The sequence below is a fragment of the Mauremys mutica genome, chromosome 5 (genome assembly GCF_020497125.1).
Source record: "Mauremys mutica isolate MM-2020 ecotype Southern chromosome 5, ASM2049712v1, whole genome shotgun sequence".
Lineage (NCBI taxonomy): Eukaryota > Metazoa > Chordata > Testudines > Geoemydidae > Mauremys > Mauremys mutica.
Genome location: NC_059076.1, coordinates 88,397,132 through 88,422,338, shown reverse-complemented (window position 1 = coordinate 88,422,338; position 25,207 = coordinate 88,397,132). Strand labels below are relative to the sequence as shown.

The following is a 25,207-nucleotide window of genomic DNA, read 5'->3' as shown; positions in this document are numbered from 1 at the left end:
CACTCAGCTGGCAGAACTTGACTGGAGATTTCGCCTGCTCTGTCACTGAACAGACATAGCAGCTGGAGACTTCACCTGCCACACCACTGAATAGATGTAGCAGCAGCAGGAGTGTCTTCAGTGATGGTGGAACTGGGATGTAGATGAGGAGGAAGAGAGACACTGAGGAACTGATAGTAGGAGAGGACTGGTTCCTGGAGCAGCTTCACAGCATACAGTGCAGATTCTGAGCTCAGGTAACTGGAACATATTGATAGGAAAGGATTCACCTGCAGATCTGAGATAACAGCAGTGGTGAGAGAATTTTAGAATGTGAGGAAGGCAACCTTTTTGGAGATGTGCTGTGCTAATCCTGGAGCTACAGTGGCAGCAGAGCAGCATGTGGCACGCCATATCTGTGGACAAGGAAGTCACAATTGCCATCTGGAAACTGGCCACCCCCAAGTACAGCTGGCCCATAGTGAGCCAATTCGGTGTGGGGAGATCACCATTGGGGGCCACTGTCATGCAGTTGTGAGATATCATAGAAGAGTTACTGTTGCACTGAGTTATAATTAGGTGTAAATGAGCATGTTTTTAATGATTATATTAACCAATGAGACTGTACCTTTCTTTAGAAAATAACTGAAGTACAAATGGGAAAGGTTGATTAAAGTTGATTTAAATCCCAGCTTTCCTCTTGGTAATTTAAATCAGCCCACCCTGTGGGTGAATATTGTCAGATGCCTGTTGCTCTTATTTTGTGTCTTAGGCCCGAAATTTGTGCTGCTTTACATCCAGCTGTTAACCCATGGAGGAGTGGAGGTGTTGGAAGTTCTTTGTGTAGTGCTTATGGACTGTGGAAGTACTACCTTGTGGCAGTCCTTGTTGTACTTGTTTTGACTGGCCTATGAGACATTATTGAACATTGAATTAGTGTCTTTGACATTATTAAAATTGTAGAACAGGAGTCAGCAACCTTCGGCATGTGGCCCATCAGGGTAATCTGCTGGCGGGCCGTGAGACATCTTGTTTACATTGGCCATTCGCAGGCATGGCCCCCCACAGCTCCCAGTGGCCACAGTTCGCCGTTCCTGGCCAATGGGAGCTGTGGGAAGCGGTGGCCAGCACATCCCTGCGGCCTGCAGCTTCCCACAGCTCCCATTGGCCAGGAATGGCGAACCATGGCCACTGGGAGCTGTGCCTGTGGATGGTCAATGTAAACAAGATGTCTTGTGGCCTGCCACCGGATTACCCTGATGGGCCATGTGCTGAAGCTTCCCCAACCCCTGTTGTAGAATATAATTACAACAAGGTTTATCGCCTGCTCAGTTTGCCTGTTTTTTTCAAGAAGAATATAAGAGAAGGAATACATTTTAAATATCAGTTGCATTTTTTTTATGTAATCAAAGGAATTATGGCAGAGAAACTGAATGATGGTCAAGTGTATAGACTAAATCAGACACTTGCAGTTCTGACTTGCAAGACCAAACTCAGCTGAAAGAAGAAATGATGAAGTACAGTAGCAAAAAAATGAAAATGACATCAATACAGTACATCTACATGTAAAAGCAGCAAAGAGTCTTGTGGCACCTTATAGACTAACAGACGTTTTGGAGCATGAGCTTTCGTGGGTGAATACCCACTTCGTCGGATGCATGCTTTTACAGATCCAGACTAACATGGCTACCCCTCTGATACTTGACACATATACATGGTAATTGGGTCAAAGGAGACCAGCTAGATGACTTATAGAAAGCTAACAGATATATAAACACATGAATAAATTTGGACTAAAGAAAGATGTGTTACTGTGGCTTTACAAAAATGAGTAGACTCTTCAGGGTCTGGGAGCTGATAGTGAGAGGAGGCTGTTGGTTTGAGGTTGGACTAATGGATTGACCTGAATTAAGGTACTTTATGTATATTCATCAATGTCTCTGATAAAGACTGTTAAATTACTAGCAATGAATTAAGACCAGTAGATTTACTCCTGGGGGAATTCTGCACCACTGCACAGTGCAGACTTTTGCAGAATACTTGGTTCAGTGTAGGGACCTGAATTAGATGACCTCTTGAGGTCTCTTCCTGCCCTCTGTTTCTTTTGGGATTACTTTTTAAAAAAAGTTTAATAAAGAAATAAAAAATACAATGTTAAATGACTTACTGCTTGTATGTTACCAAATACCACACATTTCACAAGCTATCCAGTGCAATTATGCAGTGTGTCAAAGCTTCAAGAACATATTACAAAATCAGACTAATACACAGCCAGAACATGTTATGATGGGGGTAAAAGACACACACACAAGCATTCACAGATAGGTAAAAAGGGAAAGCAGGGGCACAAGAGAGGGAAAAAGTGGAGATGTCAGGCATTGTTTGCGCTATCTCAGCAATCTTGATACATTTGAATAAAGAAACATTGTCCAGATTTCTTCCCATTTATTTACTTGTGCTCTGCATGGATGAGTTACTCTTCCTTTGCTACAACTCAGACACATCTGAATACCACTGCTCTAGTCTGGGAATAAGCCTACTCTTCCATTTTTGTAAAATCATGGGCTTGACAATCTTTGTGGCCCTCAAGAATCAGTTTAGTACATATGTAAGCTATGATATAGTTTTCAGCTGAGGTTTGATTGCTGAAGCCTAGCGTTATTTTAATTATTGTGTCTGTCTCTTTCCACAGTTGCCTGACTGTTAGACAGTCCCCCAGCATATGCATCAGGATCCCTTTTTCTTCAGTTCAGCACCAACAAATAGCAGAGAACAAAGTCTCCAGCCCTACATTTCTATGATTCTATAACCTTCTCTTAGGTAGTTTGGGGAGGGCATACCTGGGAACTCATTAGAGCAAGGATACAAAGAGGAGGTACACATACGGTTGCTTTTTCTACCTCTCCATTTGTTCCCAAACAGGAAACAGGTTCAATAAACCAGGGCCCAGTGCAGGGCAGCAAGGAGGAACTGACCATTAATCTGTACTTATTGCAAGAGATTTTAAATTAAGGGCTGTTGCTTAGCTTTAGCTGCGAAGAAAAACAAAGCTTTGGCTTTGTTTCTGGACTAGGTAGAAGAAAGCCAGAACGAGGCATCCTGACACCTTGCAAATTGGGCCAGAAGGGAAAAAGCTCAGAGGTCTGTGTGCCAAGGGCCAGGATGCTTCTTTCCTGTTACCTTTGGCTATGACTGTTCTCTGTAGATCTGTTTTCATGTATATACAGAACAATGTTTAAAATTAACTTTATCAGTATAAACTGACCTTGTGCTGCTCCTGTGCCAAGCTGGAGAGTGATGGTATGGGAGTTTGGGGGTGAAACTTGGAGGGACATGAACTGGAGGTTGAGGATTGGGATGGTGGTGATATATGGAGAGTGGCCAGGCTCTCAGGTTTTAAAATAGAGGTTTGTATGGGAGGAGTGAGTGCACTGGTAAGGAGAAAAAGTACTGGCAAGACATGGATGTTAATATGACAAGAGATCAGATTGTCAGATGGAGTGTAGGGGGATCAGGAAAAGCAATTTTATTCATATGAAACTTTAAAATGCTTAACTTTCTGGATATAAAGCTTTAAATACTTTAAAGCTTTGAATGTGGATAAAAACCTTTCCCTCCACCATCCACTTTTCTATTTCCTACCCACTTCCCCTTTCACCACACTAATCTATCTCCTATGGAATTGCTGAAGTCTCCAAAAGAGTCTTGCTTTGTAAGGTCTGTCAAAGAAGGACTTCCCTCCTGCTGACCTTATACACCAAAGGTGTTTACATTTGTCACTCTTTTGGGGAAAAAACCAACAAAAAAACCCACAAGAAATAACACCCTGTAACAGTGTGGGACTCACCCCTGCAGCGCCTCCTGCTGGTCATCCAGGGAATTAGCATTTCCAGCTCCAGAGCACCCTCAGCAGGCTGGTGTCTCACTTACACTGGGCCCAAGTCCCTCTTGGACCCCGGTGCCTCCTGGCAGTACCCTCGCAGATCTGGGTCTCCTCTCCCCAGGGAACTCCCACCTTCTATCCCCACCTCACCTCAGACTATGGCTACTGCCAGTCTCGATCTAGCCCCATTCACTGGGGTAGACTGCAGTATATATGCCACTCATCACCGGCAAGTGCGGGGTTTTGGACCTGCTGCCTCTGGCCGCCCTCTGCAACCCCAGTACCTTCTTTGGCCTTTAACAAGGCCTGCAGTCTGGGGGGTTTCTAGGCCAGAGATCTCCAGCTCCTCTAGCCTTCCCCAAGCCCTGCTGCAGTCTTGATACCTTCTCAGCTTCCAGGCAGCCAGGCCCTTCCCTCTCTACCACTAAAGTGAGACTCTATCTCTGGCTTCAGGCCCCAGCCCTCTTATAAGGGCCAGCTGGGCCCTCATTAACCCAGCCTTGGCCTGATTGGGGCGTGGCCCCCAGCTGAGGCTGCTTTCCCCAATCAGCCCTGCTTTTTCCAGCTGTAGCCCTCTCCAGGGCTGTTTTAATCCCCTGTTCCTCAGGAGTGGGGCAGCCGCCCCACTGCACACCCTAAATAAAAACCCCAGGGATATTCAGAAACAGGTAACTTTATTAAAAAGAGTTGTTTGAAAATATGTTACAGTGGCAAACTAACATTGCAAAAAAAGTATTAAATGTATATACTATTTTTAAAAATAAAAGATAAGGGGACCAAAACCCCAACATTAAAAAGCTATGACTGGGTTGACCATGGAAGTCATGCCGTGATGGTGAGTGATGAAAGTTTACATGACAGCTAGCAATTGGCTGAATCCCTTAACTGTTCAGTTCCAGATTTCTAACGTTTGGGGGTTTTATACTGTTAGTTTGGGTGTCAATGAGACTCCCTTAAAACATACTTTCAACCGTAATACTTTGTTTAAAAAAATATTCTTGTTTGTGAATAGAAAGGTTAATTTTGAGGCTGAAAGGAAAAGTGTTGTAGATTTTGTCTGGTTTTTGGTAAATCCTATTAAGCAAAATAGGTCAGCAGATGAGGTAAACCAGAACTAACCTGCTATTCATAAAATTGAGAAAATACTGCTACTCAGAGATTTGTGACAGTGCACTTAAGGGAAATGGCCACGTCCAGTTTTTAAAAGGCACAGAACTATAACATGATATAAGATCATTGTAAGTAGTAGACAAGATTGCCAAGAGGATTAGTAAACAGAAGTCTGAAAAATCTTTTTTTCTTTTATTTGTCAGAGATATGCTTTCATGAAAGTTTTTGAAGATTGCCGATAATTACTAAGAGATTTAGTTTGGATAAGCTTTAAAAACTTCAAATAGAAATTGGAGTCTTTTTGACTCTTACACCCCTACTTTGTCAACACCACTGTACTTTCCTTTAGAATTTGCCTGGCTTTTTGAATCTTCCTGAATGATCCATCTGTTTTGGTACTCATGCTGCTTCAGTAAAACTTCCCCAACTCTGAGACTTATGCGGTCAAAGGTGCACCAGAGTTTGCATGAGTTAAATAGACAAGGAGCAAGTTGTAGCACAGGGGTAGGCAACCTATGGCACGGGTGCCGAAGGCAGCATGTGAGCTGATTTTCAGTGGCACTCGCACTTTCTGGGTTCTGGCCACCAGTCGGGGGTGGGGGAGCTCTGCATTTTAATTTAATTTTAAATGAAGCTTCTTAAACATTCTAGAAACCTTATTTACTTTACATACAACAATAGTTTAGTTATATATTATATACTTATAGAAAGAGACCTTCTAAAAACGTTAAAATGTATTACTGGCACGCAAAACCTTAAATTAGAGTGAATAAATGAAAACTCAGCACTCCGCTTCTGAAAGGTTGCTGACCCCTGTTGTAGCATAATTAAGGCTGCAAGTTTGTCACGGAGGTCATGAAAGTTATGGATTCCGTGACCTCTGTGACTTCTGCAGTGGCCGGTGCAGCTGGCCCAACGGCTGCTTGGGCGGCCCGTGGGCGGCCACCCACACCGGGCGCTGCTGGGGCAGTCTCGGGCCACCGCTTCCCCCGCTTCCCCCACCCTCAGCAGCAGCAAGAGTTTGGGTGGGGCATTCAGGGCTGGGGGTTGGGGTGTGGGAGGGGGCCCTGGGCAGCGCTTACCTCAGGGTGGCTCCCCGGAAGTGATGTCATCCCTCGGCTCTTGGGGGAGGCAGGGCCAGGGGACTCTGCGTGCTGCCTCCGCCTGCAGGCACCACCCCCACAGTTCCCATTGGCCGTGGTTCCCGACCAATGTGCGCTGCAGAGCCGGCACCCAGGGAGGAGGCAGCACACGAACTGTGTGGCCACACCTCCGCATCTGCCTAGGAGCTGAGGGATGTCGCTGCTTCCGGGGAGGCATGGGTAGGGAGCCTGCCAGTCCCACCAACCCCTCCGGCCCCCACAGCACCAGCACAGGTCTCGGGCTGCGTGCCGCACCCCCCGCACCCCAATGCCCCAGCACCAGTGAGGGTCCTGGGCCGCATGCCACCGCCTGCCCCACCTCCAGCACGCGCTGGGCCGCCCCCCCTGAGAACCCGTGGCACCCCCGGGCTGTCCCCCTCCCCAAGATTTAATATGGAGTATATAGGAGAAGTCTATGAAGTCTACGGGTCATATACACGGGTCATTAATTTTTGTTTACTGCCCGTGACCTGTCCATGACTTTTACTAAAAATACAAGTGACTAAAACGTAGCCTTAAGCATAACTAAAATTGTCAGGGATGGGATCTTCTAATGACTGGGGAGGATGGGTAATATATACAAGTAATGAAGAATGTTGGGAGAGGGAATCCCTTTAATGAACTTTTAAAAAGGTTGGGTTGAGGCTGTACCTGAAGATTGGCCTGGAATTTTTTTTTTAGCAAACCTGTTCACCCATTCTTAATATTTAGAGGCTTTATGAATGAGATTAAGTGTGAAAAATGTATTGTGACTTGGTAAAGAATTGCAGAAAGAATTGCTTTCTTCTAACACTGAACTCTGTTTAAATAAGGAAAACAATATGTATTCCTAAAGATATTTTGTCTCTCCTTCAATATAAAGTGTCTGACTGGAATCTTTCCCAGTCAAAATTCTACCTAGTTTCCAACTATATGTATAAATAAATAGTACACAAATACATAATAAATGAATCTATGAAAGCCAGTATACCAGTACAGTAGATTAGGCTGCCGTTATAGGCTTGAAGGTAGATGTAAAACGTATTTTGGTTCTAATCTGAAAAATGAAAGCAACTACATTCATAGTAATGGGTATTGCTCTTAATTCACAAAACAAAATGTCTAAGTATTGCAACATATATAGAGTGAAATCCTAGTTCCATTGAAGTCAGTGGCAAAACTCCCATTGACTTCAGTCTTCTTAGTGTATGTGCAGTGTGCCTCAGGTGGCGTGTAACCAGGATTCATCTCCAAATTTGGTCCACTGGTTGGATCATTAGCTTCCTCAGCCCGAGCTGGATACTGACAGGGAGTGCAACGTGAATTCTGATCCATGCCCCCCATTGACGTCAGTGGAACAAGATTTCACCATTGTCGTTAAAGATCTTGTAGGGCTAAGTAGTGACATGAGTTAAATTCAAGCATGTCTTAAAACTTCCTTGCATACCATGTGTCACTTTATTTTTATTGTCGCACTCAGCACTTAAGAAATGTTAAAGTATGTGTCTGACAATGCAGTAAATACTATTGGAAGTGTCTCCATGGAAACATAAGCAACACTACTTGAGATGGTCTGAATTGCCCCAAAGTGCACAGAACCTCAACATATCCTCCAAGTACTGCACCTGAATAGAAGAGTATGCTAAAACTTCCTAAGTGATCCATTATCCATAGATCCTCTTGAGTCACTGTGATCTGTTATGGTTATACTTGTTTAGTAAATTCTTAAAATGTAACCCTACTGTGAAAGGTGACTGGGCAAAAATGGTACTTGTGCTTGTTTCCTGTGTTTATTCAGAATTGTATCTGCTAATATTAGAGATAAAAATAATTGTCCACTCTCTTTAGCCCTGCAGAAGTTGTACAAACTAAGAGGGAATGAGCTGGATTCTCTTTTTTTCATGTGTATCATAAACAGAATTGTTAACTAAAACTCTGATTGCAGGGATAATCTGTTACATCTGTGTAAATGCTCTGAAGAGGATGGGTTGCACAAATTTCACTGAAAGCGTAACCTGAATGCAACTGGTTTGCATGTGTATAATTTGAGAGCACAGTTTGGCCTACAGGATCTTTTATTACTGCTGATGGATGTCCAAGAAGGAAAGAACCCAGCTTTCCATTCTCATCCCACGGTAACTTTGCAGGGCAGGCAGTTAGAAAAACATCTTATCCTTGTACATTTGATTTGGAAATCATTGGAAAATGTTAAAACTTGGAACCCCAAAATGCCACAATTACAGTCACTTCTCAGGACTGTAGTGTCAGTGTATATGTGATCTTAAAAAAAATTTTTAGTGGCAGAGCTGATAAACTATTAGTTTGTACGTAGCAAACTAATTTTTCTAAATAAAAATTTGACTGTTTGATATATTTTAAAATATATAGAAATGCTAATCTAAAATGTAGAAGAATATTTGGGCCTTCTGGGAAGAGCCCTGTGTGTGTGGTTTGCACTGCACAGAAGGGGTCTTGTTTGTCCCCAGAATGCTATTAAATATGCCCTAGAAACACAGACAGGGATCTCCAGTAAAGCGGATCAAGAAGCTTTACTTTCTTCATGGGAGGGTAGTGGGGGACTGATAACCCTTGTAATCTTGGCTTGAAACACTGACTTCTAAAAATAAAAAAGATTTTGAATTGCATGATACTACTGTATGGATTATAGACTTTCTCTCAGTCTAGGAGAGTCTCTGATACTGAGAAATTTATTAGCTTCCTAATTTTGCAATTTGTGAGTTGTCTTGGAGGTGAGAAAAAAGTGATTAGTAAGAAGTTCACTTTCACAGAACTTCTTAACAATTGGCAGAAGCAAATACTTGATGCACTTATTGTTTTTTCTTCAGTAAATGGGGTCTGCATACAGTGTCTCCTTCCTCCTTCTCAACATGGATTATGGATTATTTCCTTCAGATCACAAAAAGTTTCTCACCTGTTTTGCCAAGTTATAGAATAGCTTTACATAGCCAATTATTTTAACTTCTGCTAAGAACTGAGGAGGCAACATAACAAGTGACTGCATACAGTCTTGCAAGATAAATCTGTGGTGATACTTGTACAGGACCCTTGTTTAGCATATCTACAAGTGTAGAAATTGAAAAAATTCACAGCAACTTCATCTAGATTGTCCCTAATGAGGTTGAATTTTTATTTTTTTTATGTATTTTATTTTTGGCTATTTGGTTAGTTTTATTTCTGACCTACAGTCCAAGGTAACTCTTCTCATGTGTCCCCAAAGGGAAATTTTCAACCAGTTGTTGACACTCAGCCATTTATGAGCCCAGCCCTGCATCTGATCTACAACACCAATTTAAACATTTAGTCATTGGGAGGGCTACAAGTCAGAGGCAGCTTGGTTTTATTTCACCCCTGTAGTTTTACTTGTGTGTTACTTTTTCAGGTGACTAAATGTTTACATGTTTGAAATCAGAACTCAAGCAACCCTACATTTGTGACCACATGCCTTTTCCTTTTAATCACTGAAATCTAAACCTCACCCTTAGGAAGCTTTCTGAAAAAATACCTTCCATTTGTAGTTTAAGACTGTTATCTCTTGGTGGACACTAACTGTAAACATCTCTTAAGCTTGTTCCCTTTGTTGGAAGTGTTTGGACTCCTCTCTAAAAACAAAATTTATGTGGCTAGTTTCTTGGGTGGTTTAAAAAAAAAAGTACTGTTTAAGATCCAATTATTGTCTTTGACTTAATAGTTTCAAAATTGTTTAGGTGGCAAAACTAACTAAAAGGTATGCCAGTGAAATGAATAAAAGGTTAGAGTGACATTATAGCTGTTTTTTGCTTAGATATTGCTTTCTGATTTTTAAATATTAATAAAAATTAACTGTATCATTGCTCTTCATTTTTAAGCTGTTGTTTTTCTCTGCATTTGTGATGAACAGGTTGAAATACTAATTTTTCCTTTTTGATATTGCCTCCATAGAATCATGTGTCTAGCTACATGGCCAAGGAATGTTTACAAGCAGCAGTTGGCAGTTAGGGGTGCATGTGCATGTCCCACAAAACCAATATTCTATTATCAGATTAAATAGTGCAAAATAGAAAAGAGAATCATGAGGATTGATATCCTTTGGGATTTTACTCTAGTTAGTTATAGAGTCACTTGATAGTAGCAATATGCCAATCAACACAAATACATATATGTGTGTGTGAGAGAGAGAGAGAGAGCGCGCTGAGGGGTTGGAATGTCCACCTGCTGCCACAGGATGAGATGAAAGGTCTTTGGCAGTATCCCAAGAGTTCAAGTACTCCACGCATTTACAGACTTCAGAACTTCATATGAAGTTATGCCATTTAAGCAGTTTCTTAACTTTAGAGGAGTTCTGTTTGTTCCTCACAAAGTATAGCAGTATTGATAATACTAGCTATTGAACCCAGGATAGCCATAGAAAGTTTACACCTGTAGAACCTCTTGCATATGAAATTGTCCACACTTGCATTTTACACATGGAAGTAACGAAAAAAATAGTATTTTCTTCCCTTCCTATTGCATGTTTTCTTTCAAACTATCCTGTGAACAAGTTTTAAGTATTATCTGAAGTTTGATTCCCAAGGTATCTTCCAGTATAGTTAGACTTTTGTGAGTTTTTGAAACAAAGGTATCCTTGAACTTTTCTCTCCAAATACATAGTGAAAGTTTTCCTCTTGTCTGAGAGTAAGGTCTGGTCTATACCCCTGAGCGACATAGTTATACTGATCTAACCCCTGTGTAGAGAGCACTATGTAGACAGAAGAATTTCTCCCATCAACATAGCTGCCATCTCTCTGGGAGGTGGATTAACTAGACCAATGGAAGAGCTCTCTCCCCTCTGCTTAGAGTGTCTTCATTAAAGCACTAAAATGGTGCAGTTGCATCAGTGAGGCTGCGCGGATGCAGCATTTTAAGTGTAGACTTGTCCTAAGCTTGCCAGTTTTCATGTCTAAAGGACGTTTGTTGTTGAAATTTACAGGGGGTTGAAAATAAAATTAATAGGACCCGGTTGGTAACCTTAGGCCCTAATCCTGCAAAACTTTTATGCATGCATTTAACTTTACACCTTTTCCATTTACAACTTGCTTTACAGTGAGTCTTGAAGACATTGGTGAATGTAATAGAACAACTTTTCCTTCATACTTTCTTTTTGTCTGTTAAGATCACAGAAAGCAGATCAGACTTTGAAGATCTGGATCTTTATGCAACTTCTCGAGAGCAACGGTTTCGTATATTTGCCAGTTTAGAATTTGAAGGCCAATTATATATGACCCCATATGACTTCATTCAGTCTGTTACAAGTGATGCACCCAAACGTAAGTAGGATTTTTGTATGAATGAAGTTCCTGTGTTAAATGCTGATGATGCACGTTACATAACATAAGAACATAAGAACGGCCGTACCGGGTCAGACCAAAGGTCCATCTAGCCCAGTATCTGTCTACCGACAGTGGCCAATGCCAGGTGCCCCAGAGGGAGTGAACCTAACAGGCAATGATCAAGTGATCTCTCTCCTGCCATCCATATCCATCCTCTGACGAACAGAGGCTAGGGACACCATTCTTAGCCATCCTAGCTAATAGCCCCCATGAATTTATCCAGTCCCCTTTTAAACATTGTTATAGTCCTAGTCTTCACAACCTCCTCAGGTAAGGAGTTCCATAATTATCTTTGAACTTGTTTTAAGTTACTGTTTCTGTTTTGCTTGATGTGAAAAGGAACTGCTGAGGATCCAAAAGGAGAATGGAGAATTCCAGAATTCATTTTAATGGTATCTAGGAGGTTTGTAGGGTTTCTCATACTGATTGCCCTTAAATTAAAGCCAATTTTGTAATTCCTTTTTAATCCCTTAGAAGTCTTTAGTTAAACATTTTGTATTGTCTTATAGGTCACACCTTGCATAATAGGCATACAAAATTTGAAGTCCATTTGTACTAACAATTTCAATTCCAGCTTCTTTTTGAATATGCTAGTACTGCTGTAGAACTCTTTTGTCCTTTTCAGTGTAGATAGTGCTTTTTTCCTGTGCACTGTCTAGGACAGTTTTGTATCGCAGTTTTCACCATTTTAAATTGTCATCTATTTTGTTTTTATTTTTTACTCTTTCAAGATTGTGTAAGGCATCTCATGGCCAAAGAGCAAATAACACTGAGCAAGAACCTCAGACCCTGCGGGAATCAATTTTCTGCATTTACAAATTCACAGAAGAAGTTCTCTGATAGTTTATTTTCCACTTTTTAACACACATCTTTAGTTGGTTTGTTATAAATCTCAGTTTCAACACCAATAAGATAAGTGCACAGGCAGACTGTAGGACACAACATTACTATCTGTTTATTATTACAATATTTGTATTACTGTAATGCCTATGATCCCTAATCATGGACCAGCACTCCAGGGTTCTAGGTACTGTACAAACACAGAACATTCTTAACTGGCTTGATTTTCTGGCTCTCAAACTTGGAATGCTGAGCTCTGGTGGCAACATTCACAACTCCTGGGAAAAGTGAATGCCTTGTGTTGCTTAGGAGTGATTTATGATAACTGACTTGAGTTGTTGTCAAAGTCCTTCTTTCTAAAATCAACAGCACAAAGAGTGCTGAAACCATCACCAGGGAACTGGCAAAACCAGTTAATGCAGCTTAAGTAGAGCTTGAAAGACTCTGTGCAGACTACAGTTTCCTTCCCTCTTCTCTTAGCAGCAACAGCACAAAAGAGGCTGCAGCTGTCTGAATCAAGTGATATCAAAACTGCTACAACTCTTGAAGTTAGTGGTGTTCTAGCCAGGTTGGTCCCAGAATATTAGAGAGACAAGGTTGGTGATCTTTGTGTAAGTTTGAAAGCATGTCTCTCTCACCAACAGAAGGTGGTCCAATAAAAGATACCATGACAACTCTTGAAAAAGATAGACTGTCCTTCCATTAATGAGGACTAAGTTGATGGAATACCTCCACCCTCCCAGCAGAGAGTAGCCCAGAGACCCCCATCCATTGCCAAGAACCATCACACCAGTTGAACTTCCAAAACTTTGAAGTTTTGACCCAGGAAGCAGCATTTAACATTTTCTTTGTTTCTTGTCCCTCCCCAACCTTTTCCTGACTTAGAGGAAATAAATTGCAGCCCATTTCACAATGCAGAGATGCCAATCATCCTTGATTTTCAGTAATCCTGGCATATGCACAAACTATGCAGTGACAGTCTGATAGGAAGTAAACTGCAGTGATTGTGAATGGGTTGGGGCGCTGCTGGATTCACTATCCAAGCCATAGGCTGTATGTTGCACTCCAACTGCTCTGTGTGGACCTTGCTCAACTACAGTAAGACACTCTAGGTACCTAGAGTGAGCCAGCAGAGTCCACACAGGGCAGTTAGGGCTCAACATGAAGTCAGAGGCTTTGGTGGTGAATCCAGTGCCTCAACCCCACTGACAATCACCATGTAGACCCTCACTACACAGTTTGCAGAGGAGGAGAAGCTGGAGGGCAGGAGGAGGCAGCGAAGGTGGAGGAAAAGAGAAGAAAAATGACAGGAGTGAGAAAAGGACAAGGATCATCCCAGGAAGGAGATCCAGGCCTGGGACTGGTCAACATAATAAAGAGTCCCAGGCGGCATAGAAGGGCAGCTTTCCAAGGGTTGATCCTCTCCTTGATCCTGTTTGGAAGTGGGAGTCAGGCGTGCAATGAGGAGTGGACCCAGGCTCCCCCCTTGACCTAGATAGGAAGGGGAGGAGGGAGACGTCCTGATTTCCCCAAGGGGAGGTTAGGAGAGGGGAGAGATCCAAGCAACCTCCCTAATTCCTCCCTATTTTTTTAATTAAAATCCCTAAAAGTCTCAGAGCAAGGTTGGCATCTCTGACAATATCAAATACCAGCTTTACATCAGGATTCAGGTGGCTACTCCTGTACCATCCTCCAAACAGATTAATGCCTCACTTTATATAAAGCCACCCACTTGCAACACCACTTTCAGATACTCTGAAGTAGAGGCTTCCCACAGTATAGCAATAACACAGTACTTGGGTGCTGAGCACATGTATCATATCTTGAACAGCTGTTGCAGCTCCAGAACTCTCCAGCAGTTCACTTTCACTCAATAATTCTGAGAGTTGAGTAGGTTGGCGACACACTAGTTATCCAACACACTGCTAAATTCCTGTCATTGCCAATTAAGCATGCTTCTTATAATCATCCTCCACAGTATAAATCATATAAGGAAAAAGAAATAGAGAGAACATTAGCCAAAGCTTGGAAAGAAGATCACCAGACACTACTACCTCCAATCTGGTGCAATAAGCAGCCAGCTACCACACATGGATCCAAAATAGATAAACACAAGGATTTCATCCTCAACATAAGATCTCTAGTCAATAAGGGCTTGATCCTCCTACTATTGAAATCAGTGCAAAAGTCCCATTGACTCTGATAGCATAGGATCAAGCCTTACATCATTCACGATCCATGATCTTATTGCCAGTGGGGAGTATTACCTGATTTCTGTTGCAGAAGTCCACCTGGCTGATATTGCAAGTCCAGTGTTAGCTCTCCCAGGATATGCTATTGACATACACCAAGGGAGGAGAATCTGAAGTGGAGTAGCCGCTTTTCCCTTCTGAGCTCAAATGCAGTAAACCTTATTTGAATCAAAATCCTTTGAATGCATGTAGTTAATCTCTGAGGCCAGAGACAGTATTAATCTGCACATCCTGCTAATCTATAAACCCTTAGAGATGCCGTCAGACTTGTTGATTAACTTTACAAAACTAGTAGCATTAGGAGACTTCAGAACTGAAAGTAATTAATTATTACAGGGATAGCATAAGAGTGTGTGGCTAAATGTAAGAGGATGAAATTAAGGTGGTAGCCCTGCTGTTTGAGTTATTTTAAAATTAGAGAGGGGAAAGGCTAGCAAATGTACAATAATGAGCATTGCCATGTGGGGAAGGACTAGATGACTGTCTGGTATTAGATCTTTCCCGTTTCCAGCTTCTGATTCCATGAACATTTGAGTTCTAATCTTTTACTGCCTCATTTGCTGTGTGGACTTTGGATATGCCACTGATTTGCTATGTGGAACACAGCTATTGTAATGTTTCTGGGTCTGTTTCCTTTTCTGTGAACTGAACTAATATTTCACAGAGGTGTTGTGAGCATTTAATTAATTAAAATTTGTATATAGCTGTGAAAATGTAATTATTTGTGTTACTATTATTATTCCTACTGTTATCATTATGAAGGGATTGCTAGCTGTCTGCCCTGTTCTATTGAATATAGAATTACATGGAAAGATGACTTTTTGAATCAAAGATTAAATATTAAATAAAATCATGTCTTGAATTTTTTAAACTTTAAACTTGCTATGGATTTGGGCCTGTAAGGGCTGTTCATATATCTTATGGAGAACATAGGAGGGCAGAACTCACACTTAAACTTTCAGTGGATGAACACTAGAAGAGCCTTGAGTTTTGTCAGAAACCAAAAGTGCCCTTTGAAGAGTAATAGTAGTAGCTATTTACTTTTGCTATATAGAAAAGCTAATAATACTAGACTTGGATGAGATTTCTGGTAGAATAAATACAGCTATTGTGACTGACTTACCCTGGAAATCTTATAAACCTTGCAAAAGTCAAGAGTGTGTTTACTTCCTTTTTGATTAAACAGTGACTGAACATTGGATAATAGTAGTATGGTAAAAATGTGAAATATTTTTCATAACTAAACATTTAACTTTAGACAGTTGTAATAAAATGATAGTATAAAACAAAAGCTATAATTAGCTTTAAAATTATATTCCTATATTTCTAGTGAAGGTTTGGGTTTATGAAATAAATCATAGTGTATTATCTGAAACTGTTTATGAGAAGTCAAGCTTGTAATTCTATGATTTTTATCACCTGGATACATGTTTACACTTTCAAAAAAACTTTGGAAAGAGGAAGAAATAGAATTGTGTTCTGCTCTCTTTTAACTTCTGATCTGACTCAACAAAATTTATAGACAGCCAAATGCTGAGCTGTAGGGTTTGTGTGTGTTCACATGCCCAATGTAAAATTCCACTTGCTTGTCTAGAATGGCAAGCTTGCCATTCTAAACTAATGTGTCATGATTGACAAATGTTTTCTGTTCAAAATACTCTTCTGTCCTTGCTCCCCCCCCCAACTAATACAAATGCAAATCAGCCTATATCAGAGTGAGTTGACTTTTTAAAAGATGTACAGTAGAGAGATGGCTGTAATCCATATTTAAGATTTTAAACACAAAGTTACGTGAAGAACTGTCCAGCTTGCTACATGTTTGGCTTGATAATACCAAACCTTATGGGGAGGGTGGAGTTGTCACAGACTTTCTGAGGTATGAACATAACCAAGTTGTCATGTTCAAATCTCAATATGAGGAATGGTACTACTCCTAAATTAATTAAATTCCATTGTAGCTGCTGTGTCTAATTGCTATACAATTCTGACAAAAAACTCCATGTGTGCAAAGTTAAGGTTGACCAGTGGTATCTCTTGCCCTTCCAGAACACTGAGTTCAGCAAAACTCTAAATTTGGAAAACCAGAAAATGGGGTTAAGGTACATGTCTGTGCAACCTTATCTTTGCTCTCCTGGAGCTGACATTAGCCACTGGGTGGAGTTTGTATCAACTACAGCTCATTCGCTGTTAGCTATATTGAATGATGGAGGTATCAGTTGGAGAAGCTTGGCAGAGCTGTGATTGTAGTATAAGGTGATCTGGGGGTGTGGGTGAGCCCATCTTCCTGACACCCATATATATGATCAAAAGAAAGAGGTTCATATGTACCTTCCAAAGGGATAAATCATTAACTGATTCCATTCCATTCCATTAATTTTTCTCCCTCATTTCAGGTGCTAAAAAGTGGAGGTCCCTTTCAAAACAGGTGAGCAATAGTTCCTTCTGTATCTTGCAACCTTACATTTCTCCAGATATGAGTTAAGTAAATATATGCTATAAACTTGCAACCAAAAGGAGAAAGGATTAGACAATTTTGTTTTTATGGGTGGGATTTTGGTGGATCGAAAAAACAACGGTGTTCAATTTAAAAAAAAATTACTTGTCCCAATAAGTAGACGAATAGAATTCTGGAAGGTTGGATTAAGCAGCATGTAAAAAGAGCATGAGCCTGTTTCGTTCTATGTAAGACTTTATGTTAATCCATATACCATGTACTGCGAGGAAGGAGTGAGTGAGACTAACTGTCCGAGATCCCATAGTCACCTAAAGCATTGCTTCTCAAAGCCGGTCTGCTGCTTGTTCAGGGAAAGCCCCTGGTGGTTCAGGCCAATGGGGGCAGCGGGAAGCAGCGCGGGCCAAGGGATGTGCTGGCCGCCCTTCCTGCGGCCCCCATTGGCCTGGAGTGGCAAACTGCGGCCAGTGGGAGCCGCGATCAGCCGAACCTGCGGACGGGGCAGGTAAACAAACCAGCCCAGACCACCAGGGGCTTTCCCTGAACAAGCGGTGGACCGGCTTTGAGAAGCACTGACCTAAAGGAAGTGATGAGGTTTAGAAGTACTATGTATTACAATGGAGTCACCTGCCTACAGAACTCTTATGACATCACCAGGTTGCTGAGTTTGTCAAAGTCTACTTCTCCTAAGGGCTAAATCCAGTGATGAGCTGCCAAAATCTTAACAACGGGTTCCCTATAAAAAGTACTGATTTAAGGGATGTGCGACAGCATGTATTTTTTGTACCAATAGGGTTACCATACGTCCATATTTTCCCAGGAGGTGATTAAGAACCGAAAAGCCTGACATGTCCAGGAAAATACAGATGTATTTTAACCCTACCTAAAGTTCTTTTTTAAAAAGATGGGGCTGAACTAGAAATGAGCTCTGTTTCACATGTGTGGGTGGTGATCAGGGACAGTCTCAATTTTTGGGTCTTTTTCTTATATAGGCTCCTATTACCCCTCACCCCCGTCCCGATTTTTCACACTTGCTGTCTGGTCACTCTAGGGTGTGCACATGTGTGGGTCCCAGCTGCTCCCTGCCCCCCCCTCATTAAAGCAGGTGTGCAGGGTTACTGCCCTGGGAACTGCAGGGCACCAGTGGATGTGGGGCTGGCTGCAGATAGGGGCGTGGGGCAGGGCTAGCTGGAGGCAGGGAGTGACACGGGCTGGCTGTGGGCAGGTGATGCAGACGGGCGGGCTGCGGGTGGCTGTGGGCAGGGGGTGGCTGCGGGCAGCTGTGGGCAGAGGCTGGCTGCAGGCAGGGGGTGGCTGTGGCAGGGGCTGCAGGCAGAGGCTGGCTGCGGGCAGAGGGTGGCTGTGGCAAGGGCTGGCTGCGGGCAGAGGGCGGCTGTGGGCAGGGGCTGGCTGCGGGCAGAGGGCGGCTGTGGGCAGGGGGTGGGGCAGAGGGCGGCTGTGGGCAGGGGGTGGCTGCGGGTGGCTGTGGGCAGGGGCTGGCTGGGGGCAGGGGGTGGCTGCAGGTGGCTGTGGGCAGGGGCTGGCTGGGGGCAGGGGCTGGCTGTGGGTGGCTGGGGGCAGGGGCTGGCTGGGGGCAGGGGCTGGCTGTGGGTGGCTGGGGGCAGGGGCTGGCTGTGGGCAGGGGCTGGCTGTGGGCAGGGGGCGGCTGGGGGTGGCTGCGGGCAGGGGGTGGCTGGGGGCAGGGGCTGGCTGCGGGCAGAGGGCGGCTGTGGGCAGGGGCTGGGGGTGACTGGGGGCAGGGAAGGTGGGGGAGGGGCGCAGACACTCACACGGGGGCAGGGGGGGCTGGGAGCAGCAGGAGGCAGCCGGGGACTCACCAGGCAGCAGCAGGAGCCCCAGGCCAGAGGTCCAAAGAGCAGGAGCAGCAACAGGGCCAGGAGGCAGCTCACATGGCTCTCGCAGCACAGTGTAGCGCCCCCCGGCGGCCGGGAGGAGGAATTACAGGCTTCCCAGGCAGAGCCCATCAAAGCTTCCCTCGCAGGGAAGCTAGTTAACAAGCGGTTCTAAAACCGCTTCTAAATTTAACAACGGGTTCGTGCGAACCGGAGCGAACCGGCTCCAGCTCACCCCTGGCTAAATCTGCCTGTGGGAGGAGCCTGGGGGCTACCTGCTCTGTATTGATGAGAGGGGAGGGTACCCCTTCCACAGCTTTCTAGCTGCGCAGGAGATAGGAGGCAAGGTGGGGATGAGAGGCTGGCATGCTTAGTCTCTTCCCCCACTGCCATTTGTTTTTAATTTTGTAATTACAAAAATCAGGCTTTCATTGGTTCAGATAACTTTTAGACACGCCACATTGAATTGTCTAATCATTTGAAATAACTAGCCTTTTCTAGTTCTCATATTAGTCATTTCATTCTAGAGCATCTTACTCAGAATTCAAAACTAATTGGGTAATTGAGTAAGGTGCTTTGATTTTATTCAGTCTTCAAGAGTGTCTCAACTGTGAGAAGATTAATCAAGAATAGAAACAGTATGATGTGGCCCAAGTGCATTTGTTCAGATCAGGTGACCAATTTGTAGTTGAAAGTTTACTTGCTTTAAAGCAGGGCTGGACTCTGGCTTTTTGGTTGTTTTACCACCTCCTCTCAGGATGCAGTATTTGCTGCTGAAGCAAATATACATTCAGTGCAGGCAGGGAATTGGAGAGGAAGGGATAGCTCAGTGGTTTGAGCATTGGCCTGCTAAACCCAGGGTTGTGAGTGCAATCCTTGAGGAGGCCACTTAGGGATCTGGGGCAAAAATTGGTCCTGCTAGTGAAGGCAGGGGGCTGGACTCAATGACCTTTCAAGGTCCCTTCCAGTTCTAGGAGATTGGTATGTCTCCAGTTATTACCTTTAGCTGAAAAAGATCCATGTGGGGTCAAGAGAACAAGCACCTGTGTTCTGACTTCACCTAGCCAGGCAAGAGAGTTTGGGGAACAAATGACTCTTTTCCTTCTACACCCTCTTAATGACTGTCACAAAACCATGAGGAGGAATGTCCTAAGGAGTTCCTTAATCTGATTGCAAAACTGGTTACATTGTAATCTACTCCTTCTGCTTCCCTGCCCCATGGCTGTGTGGAAGTTTATGGAGGCTAGATACACTGTTCTTTAAGTGTAATGGGTACTTGTGCCCCATCTCCTCCAACAGGTTGATGTCTTTGAGGAAGCAAAATATACTTATTCCCTACTTCTCAAACTGGTTGCAAGGAGCTTGTCCCTACCTCCATCCCCATGAGTCTCCCAAGCTGAGGGATGTTCTGGCCGCGGCTTCCTGCCTCCCGCATTGGCCTGGGACCGTGAACCGCGGCCAGTGGGAGCCGCGATCGGCCGAACTTGCCGATGCGGCATATAAACAAACCGGGCCGGCCCGCCAGGGTGCTTACCCTGGCGAGCCGCGAGCCACCGGTTGCCGACCCCTGGTATAAACTGTCTCTGAACAAATTCAGGCTGGAAATTAGAAGGTTTCTAGCCATCAGATGAGTGAGATTCTGGAACAGCCTCCCCAGTAGGAGCTGTGGGAGTAAACAACTTACTTAGTTTTAAGAGAGAGCTGGATAAGTATACAAGTCAGATTGTGTGATGAGGTTCCTTGTGATTGTAGGATCTGGGGTTGGCATCCTTGGGGGGTACCTTCTGGTTTTTCTTATATTCCTAAAATCTCATGCTTCAGGGCTTCTGCCAGTCTCCTGCAGGGATCAGGAAGGGATCTCCCCCAATATAATTGTTTTGCTTGTTTCCTCTGAAGCATCGAGATGGCCACAGCTGGAGATGACAGTGGATGGGGTGGTGCTTTGAGTTGGAACTCTGCATTTTCTCTCTCAGGTGCTTAGCTTACTGGTTCTTGCTCACATGCTCAGGATCCAACTGATTGCCATATGTGATTTTGGGAAGGAATTTTTTCCCAGGTCAAATTGGCAGTGGCCTATGGTTTTTTTCACCATGCTCTGCAGTCTGAGGTGAGAGTCACTTGCTGGGTATATCACACTTAATCATTTCCCTACCATTGTAGGGGCCTTAAGAATTGGTGCACCTCAGTCCCTGCTATTCTCTGCCTGTGTCACATAATAGTTTAGTCTCCTAAGCTGTAATACTTTGGTCTACTTTTGGGTGTTGCGTTTAATGTATTGGTGGCCTGTGATATACAGGATGTCAGACAAGATGATCTTGAAGTCCCTTCTGGCCTTAAACTCTACATCATTTTTCAATCCAACTATGTATCACATCCCTCAAATATATGCTGACAATTGTAACTCAGGGCTTGGCTACACTCGAAACTTCAAAGTACTGCTGCGGGAGCGCTTTGAAGTGTGAGTGTGGCCGCAGCGCCAGCGCTGGGAGAGAGGTCTCCCAGCGCTGCACGTACTCCACCTCCCCGTGGGGATTAGCTTACAGCACAGTTTACACTGGCGCTTTACAGCGCTGTATCTTGCAGCACTCAGGGGGGTGTTTTTTTCACACCCCTGAGCGAGAAACTTGCAGCGCTGTAAAGCGCCAATGTAGCCAAGGCCTAACTGTATAAATCTCAAGAGACAGGGTGGATGGTAATATCTTTTATTGAACCAAAGAAAGCTTGTCGCTTTCACCAACAGAAGTTGGCCCAATAAAAGACATTATCTCACCCACCTTGTCTCTTCAATATCCTGCGACTAACACAGGCACAACAACACTTTATATATCTCAAAATATAACAATTTGCCTTTTGTTTGTTTGGCTTCTGTTATGCTTCTGGTTAATCTGAAACGAGGTTCATGCTCTGATACTCAGAGTGGACTGTGCAGACTTCTGCACCCATGTAGACCCAGTTGCATGACTGAGCACTTTATTAGGAAGAAATGGCACTAGATCTAAAAGTAGCAAGCTCTTTTGTTTTTGTACAGTGTTCCCAGACAGGAACTTTAGTTTGGTTACCTTATCATATGTATCTCTCCAAGTGGATTGCCTTCAATAAATAATATAAATTCTACACTTTTTTGTTTACTGTAGTCAGACTACAGTAAAATCTGTTCTCACTTAAATTTTAATTTTTGTTGTTAATTATTAATAATCCAAAATCAGAAATCTGCAATTTATGTTAATATAGTGATTAACCAGATTACCAGGAGTAGAGCTAAGTAAATAATTTTTAGAAAACCATTTGACAAATTGTAGCACTTTCTGTTTGTGCATTGTCCTTGAACAAATCATGATTTTAATAGATTTATTTATCTGAAATTATTTCTGCAAATAATTATTGTTCTGTAGATTATTTACCAGAAGCTTGTAGTGATGATTTGAAAATCAAAATGTTATGGATATGAAGGTTCCATAATATGTTTCTTCTCCCTGACTGGATGTGTAAAACTCATGTGACCCATTCCTGCAAGGTGTGGGAATGCCTCTTGAGAATACTGAGCATTCTCAACTCATGTGAAACTCAGCAGAAGTTAAGGGTGCTCAGCTGACAAAATTCTGCTCTTATTGATACTGGTGTTAAATTGTTGTATGTCTATTGACTTCATTGGAATTATTGTCATTTGATTTGCACTTTTCATTGGTGTAACTGAGAGCAGAATGTATCCTGGTATCCCTGCAAGGTGCTGAATGACTCGTAAGCCTGAAGAAGCCCATGATCAGGTTTCTAGTGTGAAATTTGTTTTGGTGTAAGTGAAGTTAGACATCATAAAAGCAATGCAACCAAATCTGGGGCCTGAACCAAAGCCCACTGAAGTCAGTGGAGTCTTTCCATTGACTTCAGTGGCTATGGATCAGTCCCCCAATAAAAATACATTAGTGAATGAGTTGTAGTAACAAATTGAAAAGTTCCGTCATGCATAAGGTGTACTGAGTTACATATAAGACCCCAGTCCTACAAACTGTTAACTATGAATACAGATTTGCTCATGAACCTGGTGTCAGGACTACTGACATGAGCAGACCTTACACTGTGTTTAAGTGTTTGCTGGATCAGGGCCCGTGTGCTTTTCTAAGCTTAAATTTTTCCGCCCACAGCTGCCATACATTGGGAATTAAATTAAACAGGAAGTTTATGTAAAATTCCTTGTCTCTAGTCTTGGTTTCTTAGATTTCACTATTTAATCTGATAAAGACTTTATCACTACTTTGTGTTTTTTATTTTTTTTTTCTTTCAGGAATTGAATCAGATACTTATAGAGACACCCCCAGTTTGGAAAGGATCATCAAAACTTTTCCGTAATCTTAGAGAGAAAGGTGAGGAAGATTTATTTTAGTGAATGACTTTACTACCTCTATTTTAGATTCTGTATAGTAGAAATATTGTTGCTAAAATATGCACTTTTAAGCTGAACCCTTAATTTTTTTTTCCAGAAAGAGGGAAAACAGTTGTCTTTTATATTTTAGAGACTGGCAAAATTTCCTTCAACATCTGCATTGTTTGATCATGATTGTAGCTGCCGTAGGATCGCTATATGTAGTACTATCTGAATCTGGAACAGTTTTTTGAAGTGTGTTGTGTTGGTATTTAAATGTTTCAAGTTTAATTTTGTCCTTGTAATGAGAATTACCTACAAAAGAGACATAGATAAAATACTTTAAAGGATACAGAATGACTTTCAGTTTTGGTAGATGCAAAAGTAGTAATGTGTATTGATTTCCTTGAAAAACTTCACAGTTATTCATGTTCTCCACAACACTAATTGGTAACTTCTAAAATCCCATATATTACATCAACTTTTCAATCAAGAAAATCAGATTTATGCATTAGCAATTTCTAAAATTCTGCAGATCAAAGTTTTGACTTCTTGAAAATCTTCATAGCTTCTGACCATTAAACTTCACGTTAATTATTGGGAAAAGATATAATCTCACTCCAGGTCTCTGATATATTTTTTAAAAAATACATATTCACTAAAAACCTGCTGGTTTCTGTACTATGGAAACTCGTAAAAGCCATCCAAATTAATCTATTTAGTCTTGTGTTTGTTTTCACAGTAGCAGAAGACTCATGGAGTTTTTTAATTAAATCTGGTCTTAAGCTAGTTAAGTGCAACAACTATTACAAGATGGTACAAACAAAAATATTATCTATTACAGCAGGTTGAATAAAGTGATCTTGAAATACTAGTCTGCCTGAGCTGGTGATTCTTGTTAGAATGAGACCGTGGAAGAGTTAAGTCCTTTCTGAGTATAGAGGCTGGAGGTATTTTTCTGTGCTGTTGCCAGATACCAACACTGGGATGACTGCTGTTCAGTTTTTGTTAGGTTTCAAACTGAACTAAACATTTACAATAAAGCTATAAAGAAACCCCCAAAACTAAGCTCATCTTTGGAATGGTACTAAAAATGTTGCAGGATGCCTCAACTTCATGGTCATGAAAACCATTTGCTGCTCACTATTGTCAGCATTAAATCAAAGAGAGGCACTGAAGCCCTGAAATAAGGCTTTTTCTTTTTTTAAAGCTTCAGGATTTATTATACAGTAACTCCTTGTTCAACGTTGTAGTTATGTTCTTGAAAAATACGACTTTAAGCAAAATGATGTTAAGCGAATCCAATTTCCCCATAAGAATTAATGTAAATGGGGGGATTAGGTTCCAGGGGAATTTTTTTTTTTTGCCAGACAAAAGACATATACAGTATACATTTTAAACAATTTAATACTGTACTCACCAATGATGATTGTGAAGCTTGGTTGCAGTGGTGGAGAGGGTGAAAGAGGGTGGATCGTCCGGCTGCTCCTCTTGCTGTTCTTTCCAAAGTGCCACAGGGTGCTCAACCCCCAGCTTTGCCCCAGGCCCGCCCCCACTCCACCCTTTCCCCCAAGGCCCCACCCCGCCATGCCCTTGCCCCTCCCACCCAAGCCTACTGAATGACTCGAAACAGCTGATTGCTGCAGGTGGGAGGCGCGGGGAGGGAGAGTCGAGTTGCTGACCCACGGGGCTGCCGGTGGGCGGGAAGCGCTGAGGAGGGTGGAGGGGAGCTGATAGGGGGCTTGCTGGCCCACCCTGGTACCAAGCCCCCATGGCCAAACAACATTATAAGCAAACATTGCACAACTTTAAATGAGTATGTTCTCTAATAGATCAGCAACATAACAACGAAACAACGTTAACTGGGATGACGTTAAATGGAAGTTACTATACCTAAGTCCATTCGTATGAACTTTAGAATATTTCAAAACTAGAGAGTATGTAGCAAGTACACTTAGCATGTATAAAGTTGCAGTGGAACCTGTCCTGTGCAT

The 25,207-nt window shown here is 42.6% G+C and overlaps 1 protein-coding gene across 2 annotated transcripts in view; it reads left to right on the top strand.

The window, feature by feature from the left end:
* Positions 1-25,207, top strand: part of MICU3 (mitochondrial calcium uptake family member 3) — a 109,353-nt gene that overhangs the window by 14,172 nt on the left and 69,974 nt on the right. Inside the window, exons 1-4 of one of the 2 annotated variants that reach the window (XM_045018661.1) lie at positions 125-236; positions 11,243-11,396; positions 16,945-16,976; positions 23,136-23,214. In XM_045018661.1, the coding sequence (XP_044874596.1) occupies positions 11,348-11,396; positions 16,945-16,976; positions 23,136-23,214 (160 nt within the window). In that variant the 5' untranslated portion in view covers positions 125-236; positions 11,243-11,347. Of the gene's footprint in view, positions 1-124; positions 237-11,242; positions 11,397-16,944; positions 16,977-23,135; positions 23,215-25,207 lie in introns of those variants that run through there. The other variant, XM_045018660.1, reaches the window with a different exon arrangement.